The 20,719-nt window shown below is 34.8% G+C and overlaps 1 protein-coding gene across 3 annotated transcripts in view; it reads left to right on the top strand.

Annotated features, from left to right (window-relative positions):
• NDUFAF2 (NADH:ubiquinone oxidoreductase complex assembly factor 2) overlaps nucleotides 1-20,719 on the top strand; it is a 201,267-nt gene that overhangs the window by 117,128 nt on the left and 63,420 nt on the right. For 2 of the 3 annotated variants that reach the window (XM_008062082.2, XM_008062081.2), the window contains one exon: nucleotides 19,262-19,351. In XM_008062082.2, coding sequence (XP_008060273.1) covers nucleotides 19,262-19,351 — 90 coding nt within the window. Of the gene's footprint in view, nucleotides 1-19,261; nucleotides 19,352-19,939; nucleotides 19,990-20,719 lie in introns of all 3 variants that reach the window. The other variant, XM_008062083.2, reaches the window with a different exon arrangement.

The following is a 20,719-nucleotide window of genomic DNA, read 5'->3' on the forward strand; positions in this document are numbered from 1 at the left end:
TTTTTTTTTTTTTATTGTAGAGATGAGGTCTTGCTGCCCAGGGGGGTCTCGAACCCGCGGGCTCAGGCAATCCACTCACCTCAGCCTCCCAAAGGCGCGGGATTACAGGCTGAGCCACCGAGCCCGGCTCCAACTTTGTTATTTACTAGCCAGGGTAAAGCTTTGTCATAGAGAGAGTTTAAATTCATGACTAAAATAATATGGTGCTATTATATAAATTGTTCTTGCTGGAATTTTCTTTCCTGTCTTTGCTTTCATTGCTTGTGATTGGCCTTGGACTACAATCTCTTCCCCTTCACAAGAGCCTCCAGGTCTGAGGGGTCTCAGGGAAGTGTTAATGCCTCTCCAGTGAGGGCCTGCTTCCTTCAAGACAAGTGAATTGAAGAGCTGATTTTCTCTGTTGCTATTCAGACTTCTTTGTCTCTTCCTGAGGATTTCTTACTCCAAAGTAAGAAAGTGATTTCTCACTGAACTCATCCTTCCTAAGCACTGGAAGCAAGTCTTAAATCAGTTTCCAGCTTTAAATCATAGCTCCACAACGGAAGTAGGCTTTATGTCTTCTTGGAGAACAGAACTGTAGGAAACCTCCTACATTGTCTTACCCCCAGTTACTCAGGAGCTTGTGACAGATCGCTTGACTAACTACATGAAGAGTAGATGGTTGTTCTGCCATTCACAAGATCTTGATTTTGTTTGGGGAACCAGTAATTTGTTCATGGGTAGATTTTTGGTATCTTGAAAGTACAAAACTTGGTCTGAATCAGTGATTTTTCACAGGACTTCTTAGAATCCTAGGAGTGTGAGGAGGTACCTCCATGGAAGGGGAGGGGAGAAAAGGTGGGTGGGTCTCTGGACCCCTGCCTTAACCAGAGGAGCTCTGCTTGAACTGTGTTGTAAATTGAACCTCTATTGAAGAAATTTTTAAAGATAAAAGTTTGAAAATTCTTCGTACCCAAACCTTTTGCCAATGGAACCCAATTTTTGTGCTCGGGAATCTGGTTCTCATATACTAACTAGTATAGTTTCTTTTAAGCTGATAATTATCACATTTCATTAGATGATTACGTGGTCTCTTTCTACATCAGAATATATGTCTATTTATTAATGATAAGTAGTGCCTGGTGGTTAGCTAAATTAAATAGATTAATGAAGGGTAGTAGTAATTTCATGGATTAATAAATATAATTTTTAAAATTAAGACTAATGTACCACAAAATCCACTCTATTTATTTTTATTAGATTTTTCATATTAAAACTGTCATATCTTATGAATTAGTAACAGCAGATAATAGTGCAGTTCCTGACTCTTTCATAGTCTATGATAAATGACCAAATACTTGATTTCTAAGAACTGTTTAGATCTAGAAATCAATCAAATAATCACACGTATCTGCTACATTTCAAATCTGAAAGTAAAGCTTGGTCTAGGCCCAAATTTTATAGGTGTTATAATTTTATAATTCTCTAAATTCTAGTAATATTTGCCACCATTTTTAATTAATTCCTTTCTCTTTTTACTTTTTTATTGAAATTCCCAAGTTTTCAGATTAGACTTTCAAAGTAAAAATCAAATATTTGACTTTATTGGTTTTATCGCACTACGAGCACTATGCTAATTTTGAAGGGAGAACATATTTTGAATAATATTTCTGAATAATAATTTTTGTTTTATATTGAAGGTGTACCAGTTTGGAATTTTCTTGCTTTAGTTAGTGAATGTCGCTATAAAAAATAAGATTTTCAATCATGTCATAAATTTCCTCTTATTGTAAAAGTTTTATTAAAACTTAGATTTTGCATTATATATACACATATATATATCTTCCATTTAATTTGACTAAAAGAAGATTTTATCCTTCCCTTTTCTTTCCTTTTTTATGTGTGTTTGAGACATGTTAATTCAAATATATACATAGCAGAATCACCTAACGTTAGTTTTTTGTGATTTTTTTAAATGTTCAGATTCTCAGTTATTTAAGTATACTTCATACATTGGAGATCATTTAACTTTACAAAGAGGTACAGAATGTATTTGGTGAATGAAGTATTTTAAAAAGCTGATTCCTACACATCAATCAAAGCCTGAAATGGCTGCTTCTTTCAATTCTTGAAGTGAACACATTACATGGACTCAACAGTCATGAACTCATTTAGATTTTTCTTTCTGCTAGTTACCTCCATTTAGAGGGGGTAATCAGGTGTAATTGCAACTGCACTTTTTCAGGGCATCAAAATTACTTTGCAACTTGGATAACAAATGATTTTTTTAACAATATTCAAATGTTTTTTCTTTTTTTAAAAAAACACACTCTTTTCAATGTGTGATTTCCATAGCAATGGAAAGGAAGTAAGTGAAGTATAATACTGACATTTCTAAGACTTATATGCTTGGGAATGCAATCAGAAAACCTGCTTAACTTTTTATCGTAAATCTTCCCAGATTAATGCAGTAGACTATTCAATGTATATATTTGTTGGTTGAATCACAAGTGCTTTTAGAATTTTAAAACTTGTTTGAATATAGTATTATTATGAAAGTTGTTATAGTAACAGTAAATAAGAGATTTTGTTTTCCATGTGGAAAGCACAAACACAAGCTTGCAATAGGCCTATTTTTTTTTTTAATTGCAATATACTTCTTATGTACTTTCAGACTTAAATTTTATAAATTGTACCTATGGCTTTTTGAAAAAATTAATGGAGTTCAGTTTAAACATAACATTTTTTAAACAGGATACTGGTGTACTCTAAACTTGTAATAAAACATTTTCACAAATATAAGAAATAGATCACTTGGAATTTTGTTTTGCTATCTTTCTGGGTAAAGGTTAAAACCTCTCAGCTTTGGAGGCCTGAAGGGCTAAACCATATTATATAAGCATTTCAGAATTAGCAAAGGTATTTTGATAAAATTTGAATTTTCTATGATAGAACAAGCAGAGATTCCTTGAATGGGAAGCTTGTAAATATGGGTGTGCTAATAAGATTTTAGGTAATCCATTGAACTAGTTGGTAGTCTTAAAAATTCTGAAAGCTTATCTGTAAGACCCCTTTAATTGCTTTTTTTAAAAAAGTATTACCTGCTGAGATAGTCTTCCATGCTCACATAAATATATTGTAGAAATGTCAAATTATAGAACCATCACATTTTCAAGCTGGAGTGCCTCACTTAATGACTATGGGAAAATAATAGCTTATGATCATCATGAATAAAATGTTAGTTATGATACCATATGCAAACTTTGTAAATGCTAATTTTAAAATCTTAAATGGAAAGAGCTTAGGCTTGGGAGTCAGAAATGCTTAGGTTTGAATGCTAGCTATACTACACTAATGAGCAGTGCACATTTGGATTCGTTAATCACTCTTTGCCTGTCTTTCCTTATCTGTAAAAGATTGTGTTTAAGAGAGAGTCTTGCTCTGTTGCCCAAGCTGTAGTGCAGTGGTGTGATTATAGCTCACTGTAACCTCGAAATCCTGGGCTCAAGTCATTCTCTTGCCTCAACCTCCCAAGTAGCTAAGACTACAGGTGTGTGCCATTATACCTGGCTGGTCTTTTTTTCTTTAATTTTTTTATGGAGATAGGGTCTCACTATGTTGTACAGACTGTTCTCAAAAGCGCTGGGATTACAGGCATGAGCCACCACACCCAGCCTAAAAGGTGGTTTTAAAGATAAATGACAGTATATAAAAGGCACCTAAATATTGCCTGATGAATGGCAGGCTCTTAATAAATTCATACTGCCTCTGAGTAACTTTAGTTAAATTATGCTTTAAGTCATATGTAAAAATAGCTTTCACTATAAGAATTCCTATTTTAATACTCTTAATTGATCATTTTTATTTACAATGCTTCGGAATAACAAAGTTTAAAAGTCTGCAAATCTAATAATATATAGTGTGCTCCTTGGCTTTCAATAGCCCTCACTTTCATACATTATACATTGACACTTCTAAGCCTTCTTTTGTATTCAGAATTAGTATTTTACATCATTACCAGACTGGTTTAGAATTATCACCTGGTTGTTTTGCTTGCTGCCACTGTAATAAAGGGCCAGACATCAGTTAGACATTAAGGATTTTACTCTATCTGTCCTTTTTGATTATCATTCCACCAAGCCAGGGGCTCCTGTCAGGCATTAAAAACCTGGTGGCTTATTTATAGGGAACGAACTATTTCAGAAATATGTCACTTCTTTCAACCCAACCTCTCTTTCCACTCCCCCAGAGTTACCTCCAAACTCCATTCGTCTCTCCTCATACTGCCCCATTATTGGGAAGTATTGGGCTAGAAGTAGACAACTGATTGAAAACTCTTACTGAGGATCACATGCCAGTATGGCCTCTACTTTTCATTTGATCCTGGCAAAAGTCATCCCTCCTCTACTATCTTAAATATCTTGAGTGTCTGAAACTCTGAAATTTAAAGATGAGGTGAAATGTTGTCCAAACATCTTCCCTGATCTGTATGGATGGATTAGGGAAGGAGTAGTGGCCCAGGGAAGGAGTGATTCCTCAGTCAACTATTTCATTCTTTAGGACCATTGGTGTCACCTACTACAGGTGCCTTCAAGGGTCTTACTCACCTCCAGGGTCACTAGGAAGGTAGTAGTTATAGGTAGTAAAATTAGAAATCTTATAATTTCTAACCCAACTGTCCTTTAACTGTATGTTCTGTTCAACCTTCAAGTGTGTAAGAATGCTCTGTATGCAGAAGAAAGGGAAATTATTTCCAAATAAAAACAAAAGACAATCCCTTTCCATTAATAATTTTTACTGGAACCAGTCTTTGTCATGATAGTTACAAAATGATGATTTTTCAACTCTGGTACTTGTTTCACGTTTGCTATTCAGCACCATGGTAAGTGAGAGCTCTTTTATCTCCTAATTTTTCTTTATCTATCTATTTAGCTATATCTTTTAGTGCTTATGACTTTATGGATTCCTTTTTTTAGTGGTATATATAGTTTTCAAACGTTTTGGTTTCAGAATTTCTTTAGACTGTTCACAGTTGAAAACTTTATAGGCTATGTATTGATGTTGATCATATTAAAACTGAAGAATTGCAACCAGAGCTACATCCCTGCCTTCTGGGTCCAAGTTGCTGGGGTGTACTTAAAAGCAATAGACCCCAGCTTAGTGGGAGAATTGCATCCATTCACTCATGCCTTGAAGAGCAAACCTGTGCCTCAAGTCCCAGGTGCTGTAGTAGTCTTGTAAGAACCTGACTCCATAGCCACTCTGCACACCTATTCTTTGGATCCCAGTGCTGCTGTGGCTACCTGTGAGCCATATCAAATCCAACACCAAGAGAGATCACCTCAGCTGTGACTTCCTACTGTGAGGAAAACAAGAATAATGAGGGAATCCTTAAAGCATGTTCCCTGTAACCTACACAGCCACTGTCATTGTTAGAAACTCCTGCAGTCTGGACCACTGGGGCACCTGCAGTTAACACTTAACATTGAACACAGCTAAAGACTTATGGAAATTATACCACTGTGTTCACATGGAACCAGAGCCACCATGCCCTGCCCATCTGGCATCCATGAGCTCATCTACAGATGAAAGTCTTCTCCCAAAAGCCACTCTGTAAAGTTGTAAGGGGTGACTCTACCACCAGATATGCAGACATTAACACAGGGACACAAGAAACATGAAAAAGCAAAGAAACATGACACCACCAAAGGAACACAATAGTACTTCAATAACTGCCACCAAAGAGATGGAAGTTTATGAATTGCCTAAAACTAATTCAAAATAACGATCTCAAGGAAATTTAGCAAGATACAAGAGTATGTAAATAGGCAGCTTGGTGAAATCAGGAAACAGTTTATGACCTGAGAAATTTAACAAATAGGTATCATGAAAAAGAACCAAACAAAATATTGAAGTACAGGAATTCAGTCAATGAAATAAAAAATATAATTAAGGGCTTCAACATCAGACTAGATTAAGCAGAAGAAATAATTTGTGAACCCAAGATATGTCTTTTGGAATAACTCAAAGAAAAAAAGAAAAAAGGTTGAAAAAGAGTGAAGACTGCCTACCGGACTTACAGGACAAACCATTAGCAAAACAAAACAAAAACCTAGCTTTATGAGAGTTTCAAAGAAGAGAGACAGAGAAAGGGACACCCAGATTCATGAAGCTCAATGCATCACAAATAAATTCAATCCAAAGAGATTCTCTTTGAGGCACAGTATAATCAAACTGTCAAAAGTCAAAAGCAAACAATTTTAAAAGCAGTAAGAAAAATTCATCGTCACATGTAAAGTTGATACTCTTTAGAATATCAACAGGTTTCTTAGCAGGAACCTTGCAGGCCAGGAGAGACTGGGAAGATATATTCAAAATGCTAAAAGAAAGAAACTGGCAGCCAAGAGGACTGTACCCAACAAAGCTGTCCTTCAGAAATGAAAAAGAAACGGTTTTTCATAGACAAGCAATCTGAGGGAATTTATTACTGCCAATACTGTCTTACAAGACATGCTTAAGGGAGTTCTTTAGACAGAAACAAAAAGGTGTTAATTGCTATCATGAATACACATGGAAGTAAAAAGTAAATACATAGTCAAATCTAGAATATTCTAATACTATAATAGTTATATGTAAATAATTTATATCTCTAGTATAAGGGTTAAAAATAAAAACTAACTGCCAGGTGTGGTGGCTCACACCTATAATCCCAGCACTTTAGAAGGCTGAGGTGAGAGGATTGCCTGAGCTCATGGGTTCGAGACGAGCCTGGGCAACTTGCTGAGACCTCATTTCTACAATAAATCAAGAAAAATTAGCCAGGTATGATGGCGTATGCCTGTAGTTCCAGCTACTTGAAGGGCTGAGGCAGAAGGGATCGCCTGAGCCCAGCAGCTCAAGGCTGCGGTGGTCATGAGCATGCCACTGCACTCCAGCCTGGGTGACAGAGTGAGACTCCAACTCAAATAAAAAGAAAATACTATCAAAAATAATAAACTACAATAAGTTGTTGAGTAATATACAATATAAAGAGATGTAAATTATGGCATTAAGAACATAAATTGAGGGGAGGGTAAAAGTCTGGAGTTTTTGCATGCAACCGAAGTTGAATTGTTATCAGCTTAAAATAGTAGTTTATAATCATAAGATGTGTTATGTAAGCCTCATGATGACCACAAAACTGCAGTAGATATATGAACAATAAAAAGGAATCAAAGTCTACCACTACAGAAAATGTATCAAATCACAAAGATAGATGAAAAAGAAAAGAACAAAGGAGCTACAAAACAATCAGAAAACAAATAACAAACTGTCAATAGTAACTTCTTATTTATCAGTAATGCCTTTTAATGCCAATTAAACTTTCCAACCAAAAGACACAGAGTGGCTGAATGGATTAAAAAAAATATTTAGCTATGTGCTGCCTACAAGAGACCCACAAAAACTTTAAGGACACACATAATCTGAAAGTCAAAGGTTAGAAAGAGATATTCCATGCAAAAGGTAACCAAAATAAAGCAAAGGTAACTGAACTTTTATCTAATGAAATAGACTTCAAGTCAAAAACTATTGCAAGAGAACAAAAAGGTGGTTATTTAGTGATAAAAGAGTTAATTCATTAAGAGGACATAACTATTATAAATATGTATATATCCAACATTGGCATACCTGTATACGTAAAGCAAAGATTAACGGACCTGAAGAGAGAAATAGATAACAACTCAATAATAGTAGGAGACTTTAGTACTCTTATGTTCAACAGTAGGTAGATCAATCAGACAGAAAACTAAAAAGGAAATAGTGGACTTGAATTGCACTTTTGACCAAATAGACCTAACAGACATACACAAAATTTTCCATCCAACAGCATCAGAATTCACATTTTTGTCCAGTACACATGCATAGAATATTCTCTAGGATAAACTATGTGTTAGGCCACAAAACAAATCTTAACACACTGAAAAAGATTGAAATTACATCTAGTACTATAGTGTGAAACTAAAAATTGATAACAGGAGGAATCTTGAAAAATTCACAATATGTGGAAAGTAAACAACATGGTTCTGAATGGTTCTTTGACCCATTGGTCAAAGAAATCAAAAAGATTATGTAACATAATCAGTGGAATTTATCTCTGGTATGCAAGGTTGACTTAACATACACAAATCAACATTACATTAACAGAATAAAAGGTAAAAACCACATGATTATCCCAATTAATGCAAAAGAAAGCATTCAACAAAGTCTAATATCTGTTTTTGATAAAAATTCTCAACAGTTTAGTTGTAGAAGGAAAATTCCTCAATACAGTAAAGGCTGTTAAAAAAATTAACATCAGAATCAATGGGGAAAAACTGAAAACTTTTCCACCAAGAACTAGTACAAGACAAAGATGCTCACTCTTATCACTTCTATTCATTGTAGTACTAGAAGTACTCACAAGAACAATCAGACAAGAAAATGAAATAAAAGGCATCCAAATCAGAAAGAAAGAAGTAAAATTAATCTTTATTTGCAGAAAAGGTGATCCTGTTTGTAAAGAACCCTAAAGATTTCACACATAAAAACTGTTAGAACTAATAAATGAATTCAGTAGAGTCACAGGATACAAAAATTCGTATATAAAAATTTAACATATAAAAATTAGCATTTTAATATACAAATAGCAACCTAGCTGTAAAAGAACTCAAGAGGCAGTTTTATTTACGATAGCATCAAATAAAATACCAAGGAATAAATTTAAGAAAGGAGGTCAAAATCTGTACACTGAAAACTATAAAACATTGATGAGTGAAATTGAAGAAGACATGAATGGAAAAATACCCTATGCGAATGTATCAGAATACTTAATAATATTAGAATGTCCATAGCACCCAAACCAATATACATATTTAAAACAGAAACAAAATATATCACATACAGTCATTCCTTGGTATCCACATGGGATAGTTTCAAGATCCCTTGTAGATACCAGGAATCTGCGTATGCTCAAGTCTCTTATATAAAATGGCATAATATGTGTGTATGATCTATATACATCCTCCTGTATACTTTAAATCATCTCTAGATTCACACAGTACCAAATAAATGTAAATGCTATATAAATAGTTGTTAGACTGGTTGGTTTTTATTTGTATTTTTATTGCTGTATTTTTTCCCCCAAATATTTTTAAGTATGACTGGTTAAATCCACAGATACGGAACCATGGGTACGAGGGCTGATTGTATATAGAGAGAGAACAAAACAGTGGTTAGATGGGGCGGGGCTGGTTGGTTGGGAGAAGTCGTGACTATCAAAGGATAAAAAAAATCAAGAGGATCAAAGAATAACAAATAACAGATATGTAGGATGAACAAATCTAGAGTTCTAATGTACATGAGGACTGTTGGTAATAAAATTGTACTGTGTATGGGATTCATGCTAAGGGAGTAGATTTTTAGCTGCTCTTGCCACAAAACCAAAAAAAATGGATAACTGTGAAGTGATGGATATGTTCATTTGTTTCACTATAGTAACCTTTTTACTCTTTATACATATCCTCCAACATCATGTTGTATATATTTAAGGTAAATTTGTTTTAAAAACATAAAAGCAAGAATTTTAAAGTATTTATTGATTCATTTAGAAATAACCCTATTAAATCCATTGCATATTAACATAAAAAGTATATTTTTATTAAAAATAACTTTTCCAAAACAGAAATTTTTAAAGAGTAACAACGTCATGTATGTTTTTTCAAATCTTTTTAATGTCTGGCATAATAAAAGAGCTGGATTTTCAGTTCTGCTTCCTCATTTGGTATGTTGCTGTATCGCACGTCATGTACCTTTTGGAAAACTCTACATTCATTAGACAATGAAAGTTAAAAGGCACATCACATCTATCTTAGCACTATTATGAAAATAGTTTTACCTCATAAAGCTCCTTAGACATCCTGCAGGGGTTTCTGAATCACACTTTGAGAATTCCTTAATTATTTTGGTGCTCATACTGAATCAGAGTTGGCCAGGATAACCCTTACAGCTGGCTTTTAAGTCCTTGTGACAGATTCCTATCATGTTTTTGTTTGTTTAAGATCTCTCTTTCTGGCATAACAAGATGTTCCATGCTCTTCTTAAACCCACTCTGCTCTGGTACTGGAATCAGCCATTTCTTTGAGGAATCCTGTTTTCTTTTGGTGGGTAAAGCTATAGGATTGCTTACTGCTATTTGGGTCTTTGTGCACCTCAAATAGAACTAGGAAAATATATGCACATATGCACACAGATGCAGATATGTACACATGCATATAAGTATGTATCTATCTAAATTATCTTGAGTAACATACCTACGATTTCAGTCTGTCTCACATTGTTCCTTTATGTCTTTCTTCATTGCATATTTGTATGTCCTTTCACAGTTAGAAACCTGACTTCCAACGATATTAGTTCATTTACTAATTTGCTGACTCCTATATTTACTACATCTACAATAGTTTCATCTAAAATAGTTTCAAAATTGCCTCATCTGTATCACTACAGAAAAAAGATCATACTACAAGCAGTTTAGGATTTATTTAAGTCCTCCTCCTCACCCTTCCCAAGACTGAAGATATGTAGTCAAATACCGTGTTGGGAAGTTCCTTGGAATAGTCCTTTTCTTTCCCTCTTCCTTGTAGTTATGTTGAAATAAATTGAGTTCATTGGTTACCATTCACTTTTGGTCTTAGTTTCATTTTTTCCTTCATATCTGTGTTGACTTAAAAATTTCATGTGTAGAATATTAACATAATCTCAAGCTTATGCAAAAGTTACTCACGCCAGTGCCACTCCCTTCCATATCATTTTCACCTGGTCACCCACTCGCCTCCCCTTATAACCATCTTCATTGTGTTCTGGCTTATTCTCCTGTTTTGCTTTGTTGTTTTGTTGTTGTTGTTTTTGTGTTTTTGGTAACCTAATAATAATGTAATATGTTACAATAATATGTAAACAATAATTGCATTTATACACATTCTTATTTCCCTTTTTACTGTATGTGTTCTCTTGCACTTTTTTCATTTAACAATATCTTTTGGAAATCTCTCTTACTTCATAGAGATCTATATTCTCATTTATAACTGTACTCTTCATTGCTGTCATGTTTATTCAACAAATCTCTGCTTGGCAATTTAAGTAGTTTCCAATATTTTGCAATTGCAAATAACACTTTAATGAATACTCTTGTACATATGTATGTTTGTGTTGCTGGAAGTACCCTTTGTACCATTTTAGAGTATATTCTTAGAAATGAGATTGCTGGATCAAAGGGTCAGATTGCCTTTAAAATAAATTTTTCTAATAAGTGGTAAGTTATTCAGAAATATTTAGGATGTATAAATGAAACAGTGAAAGTAAGGAAGAATCATGGCAGAACAAGATAGATTTTTAAATAGTGAAACAAAAGGATCGTAAAAATTCAACTACAGTGTACAAAAAATTCTGAAAGGCTAAATATAATATATACAAAGATGAAAAGACAATCTATAAAAAGTATTTTCAATTCATTTCAATTATAGTCATTGTTAAATATATAAAGTTCTTAAATATATGTATAAAAAGCTTCTCCAAATCCTTAGGTTAAAGACCAACAGCCAATAGAAAAAACGGTCAAAGGACATGAACAGAATTGCAAAGGATAGTAACATGAATTGAGGCCAGCTTCCTTCACAAAAAGGGAAATTAAAAGTTGGGCAGCCTCCTCAGGTTCCCTCCCACTGTGGGAGCTTTTCTGTCTTCTCAATAAATCCTACTTTCTAAAAAAAAAAAAACTAAAAAACTAGAAGTTACCAATTTAACCTATCGTATTGCAAAGATCAAAGGGTAAGCGTGTAGAGGGAAAAGTGTCTTCACCCACTATTTGTAGCAGATAAACTGGCACAACCATAATGGGGTGTTGTTTGAAAATAGTTGTTAAAATTACAAATATACATTTCCTTGGCCTAACAATTCTACTTCTGGAAATTTAACTTATGGACATATTGCACTGATTTGAAAAGACATATGTAATGTTAGTCAATGCAGCACTGTTTGTAATAGCAAAGGAGCAGGAGCAACTTAAATATTCATCAATAAGGAATTGGCTTAAAAAATATAATGCATTCATTCTATGTACTATTTCATTCTTGTTAAGAATTATGACTCAGATCTTTTAAATCTCATATGTAAAAATCTCCAAAGTAGGTTTTTAAAGGGAAAACAGCAGGATGCAATGCGATATGATCAGTATGCAACCATTTGTGTCCGAGGTGGGGGGGAATCTTTCTACATACATATTTGCTTGTATATCTATAAACTGAAGATAACTTCAGAAACTGGTCATCATGTTTACCACCTGGAAGGATAACTGAATGACTAAGAGATGGGAATAGGAGAGAGACTTTCCTACTTGTGTTTATATAGCCTATTCAAAAATAAACCATTTTAAAATTCTTAGGGAAAATGTTACAAGAATGACAATAAAATCTCTAACCTGAAAATGATGCTTAAAGTATCCAAAAGTCCCAGGTCTTTCCTAGTAAGACATACTCCAATTATTGTCTCTGAGGGTAGGGAGTATTTGGGCTTTTTCTCCAGTAGTGGGGCACAGGGTCTTTAACAACCCATTTTTTTTCTGGAAGATAAAAATGCCTGCTAACTCCAGGGAATTCCTCACACCATTTTCCTTTTCTAGTATTGCTTCTCATCTTTCTCCTTCCAGATCATAAATAGGAAAAATGGTGTACAGGGGATACAGAAAAGACCAGAAGACTTTCTCCCATGATAGGTTGTTGTCTCTTAGAGGAGAGAATTCCTTTGGTGACCAAGATAGTAAATGGATCGCTACACTTTACCTCTTTCTTCCCTGATCTTGAAGTTCTGCCTTAATTTTTAAAACTTACTTTACATGGCATACCTGATATACATATCCTTTATATATATATATATCCTTTATTTGATATGATATATATATATATATATATCCTTTAATTGACACAAATTTTCATTGAGTATTTATTCCTTTATTGCCATTCTTTTTTCTCCCCTTTTTTAATTTTAAAGATGTGGGGTACAATTCAGGGTTAGGTATACAGATTTTCATTATGCAGGTACCCTTGTTGATGAGGTGTGCCCCCCTTCCCTGGTGGTTTCCCACTACTGCCAATCCCTTTCTTATAGTATTATGATAAATGCTCAGGGTCCACTTATGAGTGAGAACATGTGATACTCAGTTCTTTTTTTCTGTGATAGATCATTCAGTATTATGGACTCTAAGTCCATCCAAGTTGCTGTAAAATATATAATTTTGTTCTTCTTTATGTCTGTGTAATATTCCATCATGTATATGTAACACATTTTTTAAATCCAGTCCTCTTTCAATGGGCAACACAGTTGGTTCCATGTTTGCTATTGTGAATAACGCTGCAGTAAACATGCGTGTGCAGGTTTCTTTTTCATATAGTGATTTGAGTTCCTCCAGGTTTATTCCCAGTAGGGGAATTGTGGGGTTGTATAGAAGGTCGAGTTTTAGATCTTTTAGGAATCTCCACACTGTTTTCCACAGAGGTTATACTAGTTTACACTCCTACCAACAGTGTAGAAATGTTCCCTTTTCCCCACATCCTCTCCAGCATCTGTTGTTTTTTGAGTTATTATTGATGATGGAACAGGATAGAGATTCCGGAAGCAAAACCTCAATTTCTCAACTCATTTTCGACAAAGCCTCCACCATCAGCCACTGGGGAGAGAAGAACCTATTCAGTAAATGGTGCTGGGAAAACTGACTGACCACATGCGGAAGATTAAAACAAGACCCCAAGCCAGGCTGAGTGGCTCAGCCTGTAATCCCGTGCTTTGGGAGGCTGAGGTGAGTGGATTGCCTGAGCCCGCGGGTTCGAGACCCACCTGGGCAACTTGGCGAGACCTTGTCTCTACGATAAATCAAAAAATTAGCCAGGCGTGGTAGTGCGTGCCTGTAGTTCCAGCTACTTGGAAGGCTGAGGAGGAAGGATCGCTGGATCCCAGCAGATTGAGGCTGCAGTGGCCGGGAGCAGCCACTGCACTCCAGTCTGGGTGACAGAGTGAAACTCCAACTCAAAAAAAACAAAAACAAAGAAGACCCCTACCTGTCACCACACACAAAAATCAACGCTAAATGGATCAAAGACTTAAACATAAAACCTCAAACTACATGAACCTTAGGAAACACAGGAGACACCCTTATGGAAATTGATTTCTTTTTTCTTCAGAATGTCAGAACATGTTCAGAAACTGAATATTGAAATTTTTTTTTTTTCATTAATCAGTATTTTTTATTATGGTTTTGTGGGGTACAGTTAAAGGGTTAGGTGTACAATTACGTTTCATTCAGCACCCTGTAGATAAGAAGTGTTTACCCATCCCCCGACAGATATTTGCTACTGTTAATCCCATCCCCCTCCCCCCCATAGTTTCCCAGTACCATCAGTCATTTTCTGAAATTTTTTTAAGTTATAAATAATGACATGAGAAACTTGATATTTTCCATGTGGGAAAAAGAGTGTATGTACAACTTTAACCTTATAAATTTGTGTACACATATGTGTATATGTATATTTACAATCTATATAATAATAAAAGACTGAAAGGAAACACAATAAAAGTGCTGTTTTTATTTTATGAGTCAGGGTCTCACTCGATCACCTAGGATAGAGTACAGGGGCGCAGTCACAGCTCACCACAGCTTCTATCTCTTGGGCTTAGGCAATCATTCTGCCTCATCCTTGCAAATAACTAGGAGTACAGGCACACACCACCATGCCTGGCTAATTTTTGTGTTTTTCATAGAGACAAGGTCTCACTGTATTGCCCAGGCATGTCTCGAACACCTGGCCTTAAGCAATTCTCCCACTTTGGCCCCCTAAAGAGGCATGAGTCATTGTACCTGGCCAAAATACAATAAATTGTCAATATGGTATCTTGCATCCTAGGGTTATAGATTATTTTTTACTTTATTATTCTTTTCTGTATTTTCTAGATTTATTTTAATTTAATTTATTTTATGTGTAATAAAGAAGCCTAGAATTAATATTGAATGATTATTGGGATTGATGAATGATTTAAGGTGTGTTTTCTGCATTATGAAAATAATGGAAGTCAGTGGTTTTCTTTTTTGGATAGAAATAGTTAGTTTTAATCTTCTGAGAAATGACAGTTACTTTTGCTTTCAGTTTAGACCTAGTATTTTACTAATTGAAATATAGTCAGTTTATAGAAACAATATTTGTAGATAGATGTCTTGGAGTCTGGCAGCATATCTTAGTGGTTAATGTCTAGGGTCCAGAGTAAAAAAAACCTGTGTTCAAATCCTAACTCCTGTTTGCTAGCAGGTGAATATCTTAGATCTCTTAAGCCTCAATCTCTTTATAAATGAAATTATAAATCACTTTATAAACCTATTTATTAAAATAAAGTAATAATAATACCTCATAGAGTTGTAAAGTTTTAATGCAATTCATACAGAGTTAAAACTTAGTTCAATATCCAGCACATGGTAAGCATGTCATAAATGTTAGCTTTTTTCCTGGCTACCCCTGAAATTCTAGGACTTCTCCCTTATTCCTTCAAACCTAACAAAACATTATTGTGCATAACAGGATTTTGTGAAATCAAGGATAAACATAATCCAAGCAAGATGTCTATATTCATCAGCCATTCCCTGTCCACAGGAATTTCTTACTGGTTGGGTTGGATCCTATGTCCTGTATCACCATAAGTGTTGCTAGCCCTGTCCCTACAGACCGTTGTGGTCTCCCGAGTGTGATCTGCAAGATGACTTCAGGTGATACAAGGACAACCATTTAAATTTTCAAGATCTCTATTTTAATGTATGTGTGAACAAAAATACAACTAGTACATGAAATTAATGATTTCATTGATACTTTTTAGGGTAAGATAAAAATGAGTATGGAAGAAAATACAAGTCAAGTTAAAGAAAAATATTTGGATTATAATACTATCAATCATGGCAAAAATTACAAAGATGGCACTTGAATGGCTGATGTTTAGGACTCTCAGCTCTAGATTATCCTTCCCATGACTGTGTCCAGGGTACCTATACTCTATCCCAGAAGCTCAGTAGAATAGATGAAATCTGTCTTTCACCCTTTGTCATCTACTCTATGTCTGGGGGATCTCGCTTTGTTTTTTCTTTTCCTTAACTAAACAGGTTCCATATTTTTCTAAACAAAGGAATAGGAAATCTACCATCCTCCTAGGATAATTAGCTCAAATGCAGATCACTTTAACAATTTTTTAAGTTTGAAAAATATACTGTTATTTTTATAGTCTTTAAATCCATAGGCCATTGACCATTACTATCTTCCTGAATTCAAACTTTTGTTTTGACTGTTTCAATTAAATCTAGTATTGTTTAGTATTAAATAAAACAAGTGTGCATGGTTTTACTTAATAATACTCATTGAGTTCACCAATGTTAATGTTTTTATTGTTGTATTAGGACTTATTAAACCTAAACACATATTAGATTTAATGATTCTGTTATTGAGTTAATGTTTAAATGTGAATTAGTAGGTACTTAAATTTGCTGTATTCACTGGGATGAAAATTGTTCTTGCAATGATAAAAAGGGTTGACTTTGCAAATATTTCATAAAAATATATTAGTATAAGTAAGTATACAGTTTATACATAATTCCTTCTTCAACAGGAGGCTTACATCTCATTCCCAATTCACAAAAATTGTACAAGTAGGATTTAATCCAAAGAATAGAGTAGCTTTAAAGCAGTTTGTTGGGGGGGGGGTTATATTTGATTACAAAGAATTTATTCAACAAACTAATAGTTTTATTTTCTGTTTCTAAAGATGTATACTTGAAAAATACATCTTTGATATTACCTTTTTTAAACAAAGATTTAGTGGTTATCAAGAAATTAAACTAGCTCATTAATTCCTCTTTCTGTCTTTCCGTATACATACAAACAGGTCTGACTTTTGATTTTTTAAAATTATTGGAAGCCGGGCTTGGTGGCTCAGCCTGTAATCCCGCACCTTTGGGAGGCTGAGGTGAGTGGATTGCCTGAGCCTGCGGGTTCAAGACCCATCTGGGCAACTTGGCGAGACCTCATCTCTACAATAAATCAAAAAATCAGGCAGGCATGGTAGCGCGTGCCTGTAATTCCGGCTACTCGGAAGGCTGAGGCGGAAGGATCGCCGGAGCCCAGCAACTCGAGGCTGCGGTGGCCAGGAACGGCCACTGCACTGTAGTCTGGGCGACGGAATGAGACTCCGACTCAAAAAAATAAAATAAAATAAAATTATTGGAGATCTTAAATGAAATTCATAGATCTAAGAGTAGGAATAAAAAGTTAATTATTGTATTGTAGATATATAGATATACCTGTAATATTTATACCCTTAGTGGTGCTACTGGCAATTGTGGACCTCTTGATCCTCTCCCCATGTGCTAAACTTTATTGATGTACGTTTAAAAGCTTTGAGAATCCCATGTATTCACATTTTTATATTTTAGACAATAGATTTCCTCTCTGTAACTGTTATTGCTAAAAGGACATATTTGTATCTCAGTATTAAATAAGGGCTATATGAAGACATAGGTATTTTGATTCAAACATTTTGAAAATTGTTATACAGCACTTCAGTGTATACTAAATTTATAGTGATTTGTTGTAATGTATTTATACATGTGAATATAGGTAGCATTTTAATACATATTGAGCCTCTGCTATGAGAGAAATGAGCTGTCATTGTTATATGCACCTTTTACCCTAATTCTTGTCACTACAATTTAGGGACTTTTACTGCCAATCCCTTGCCTTACTGTAAATTTATCGGGTAAGATAAGCAAAAGGTAAATCCTATTTGTAGAACGTGGGAAACTTTTGTGTTAGGAGTAAATCAACCTGACTAATGACTTAGTAATGAAATGCAGAACTTCTCTGACTACATATTTGAGACTTATTAGCCATTAATGGCTTGTCTGTGAGCTCCTAGCCTTACACTTATTATATCTAAGGCAGAGACAGTAAAACCAGCCATTCAGTCTTCACAGGCTGTCCTTTTGTGACTTCCTTTCTCCTGTACAGTCACTCCTGGTAGTTTCCTTGTCTACTATTGAAGGAATTTTCAGTTAGTAGAATTCCATGTAGCATAGAATAGAGATTTGCAGGCAACAAGGTCAGTTTCTTTAATTATGTAACCCAGTCTATTTAGCATAATGTAAGATTGGCCTAGGAGTGCTAAAAGAAAGAATTTTGTAAGATCCACAGTCTTCCTGACTAGTCTGATCTCTGTTAAACCATGCTGCTCCCCTTATCATTCCTCACTGATGACTTGAGTCTCAGTGCACATTTCCTGGTGTAGGCAGGCACACTGGTTAGCTAGAAGGAAGTAGAAAGCTTACCTTGTTTCCCAGACTCAGCGGTCCAACGACAGAAAAACATGTTTTGGAGCCACCATTTTGACAAAGCAGCTTTGAAGGATATAATCAAGACTTTCTGAAAACAGAAGAAAAAAATAGCATAGTTTTATGCCTTCTATATAAACGTGAAATATGCACTAATCAACTGTTTTATTATTGAGACATATAAGCATTAGGCGTTCTCATTCCATTCTTGACCTCTCTCCACCTTTTCTGTGTTCTTCTCTCTGCTTTCATGTTTCTACACTGCTACCATCCCATTCCAGATATTAATCTGTCACCTGAAGTGCCATACCTGAGGCTCACAAGTTGTTGTCCCTCTTCCTTTAAACTCCCATGAGAGATATTGACTAAGATGGGCCACAGAATCCAAACCATGGCCTGGTTTCCTTGGATTTGCCAGTGTACTCAGGACTGGTGGCTAAAGGGTCCATTAAATACTTGGCTTGTGGTCCATTAAATACTTGAATATCTATTTTTTTAAGCAATTGCAGCAACCGTTGACATCTGTAATGTATATACATGTATGTTACAAAGAGTACATGATTAAAATATTTTTATTAGCCATTAGCACCCTGTAGGATAAATTGGTTCTGTTTTTCTGTACACTGGATCTAATTTTACTCTGCCATTAAATTTTGCATACTGTGGCAGAAAATTTAAAATTTTGGCAGTAGTTTAGAAATTGCCTTTTCTAACATACCTAATTCTAAGTGGAATCTGTTCTTTTTCCTGTTACTTTAATTCTTTTACCATTTGAGGATTGTATAATATTAAAAGATATTACTTAAAAGTAACTACTGTATTCAGTTCATTAAAAATATACTAATCCCTTTTGTCTTATAGGACAAACTATTCGAGAGAAAAGATTTATAGAAGTGGCAAATAAAAAAGAAGTAGACTATGAAGCAGGGGATATTCCAACAGAATGGGAAGGTAAGTTTCCGATTTTAGTAGAATCTTCTGGGAAGTAAATGGTTTAGTGATACACAAAAGCATTAAACATACTGTTTCTCTTTGCAAAACATTTTATATTCTGAATCCTTGAAACTCTTTTTTAAATGTTGCATTTCTGTGAAAGTTGTGGTGCCAAACTTTAGTAAGGGGAAACACTTATAGCAGAAAGAACTATTAAGCATTAGCAGAGTTGGGACTAAGGGTATGGCAAACAAAACTCCTAAGATGCAAAATTTAAGGAGGTACTTACTCTCACATACTGACCCAACACTTATACAACAGTAGGATTTGAATGCTGTATCTGGTGCTTACTACTCACATAAACTGGGAAAGTAACTTATTTATACCATTTGGAATATCTGTTCAACTAATAGTGACCCTGTCAGCTACCCTCCTGCTTAGACAAGGATGGCTTGATCCCCACCTTAAGACTTTAAAATTAAGATAAAAGATCAAAGGGAGATAAAACAGCAGGAGTTGGTCTCTCAGTGTAACTGAAATAGTAACATATGCTCATGGTAGCTTGTGAGTGGCCATCTTTAATTTGCCATCCACGTTTTTTTGCAGAAAAAAACAGATTTACTGAGAAGAAAACTGAAGCCTGTTTGCAAAAGCAAGTGCGTAGAGAAGCAGAATATTTCCTAGATTTCCAACAGCTTTCCTCTTTTCATTTTAATTTCTTTCTGAATGCAGTTCAGCTGTAAGACTGAGTTCAAAATGGCGCCCCATACTCATGTTATAAATTCTTTCTCTCTTTTTTTTTTTTTTTGGCTTACCAGTTCCTAACATAGTGCTTAGCACATACTAAGGCATCTAGTAGGTGCTCAATAAATATTTCTTGAATACATGAAATCTAGCTTTAGTTTTTGTTATGTGCAATTCAAAGAACCTTAACTGAAACACGCATACCTATCTTATACATCATAACACATATTATGTGTTCACCTGTATGCCTGGTTTTATGTCATTACTTACTAGTCATCGTGTTTAATCATCTCTACAATTCTATAAGGTAGACACTGTAACTATACCCATTCAATAGATAGAGCATTAAGGTCTAAAAAAGTAAGATAAATATGTCTGGATTAGACATCTGCATACATGGGTAAGAAGCAGACCCGTTGCTTCCTGGTGGTCGTAGCATCATGTCTTATATGTGATAGCTATAAGCATTACATTGCCTTTTTTGACATCATGTGAGTATAAACATCATTTCAGTAAAAGTATCTTTTCTATTTCTGCCTATTATCTATGAAAATATTAGAATTAGGAGGAGAAAAGCATAAAAAATAGGTAAATGCCAGGCATTTTTTGGGATACCAGAGGTTTTTTTTGAAGAATACAGAA

This window comes from Carlito syrichta, unplaced genomic scaffold, assembly GCF_000164805.1.
Source record: "Carlito syrichta isolate Samal-C Ts95f unplaced genomic scaffold, Tarsius_syrichta-2.0.1 Scaffold305653, whole genome shotgun sequence".
Classification (NCBI taxonomy): domain Eukaryota; kingdom Metazoa; phylum Chordata; class Mammalia; order Primates; family Tarsiidae; genus Carlito; species Carlito syrichta.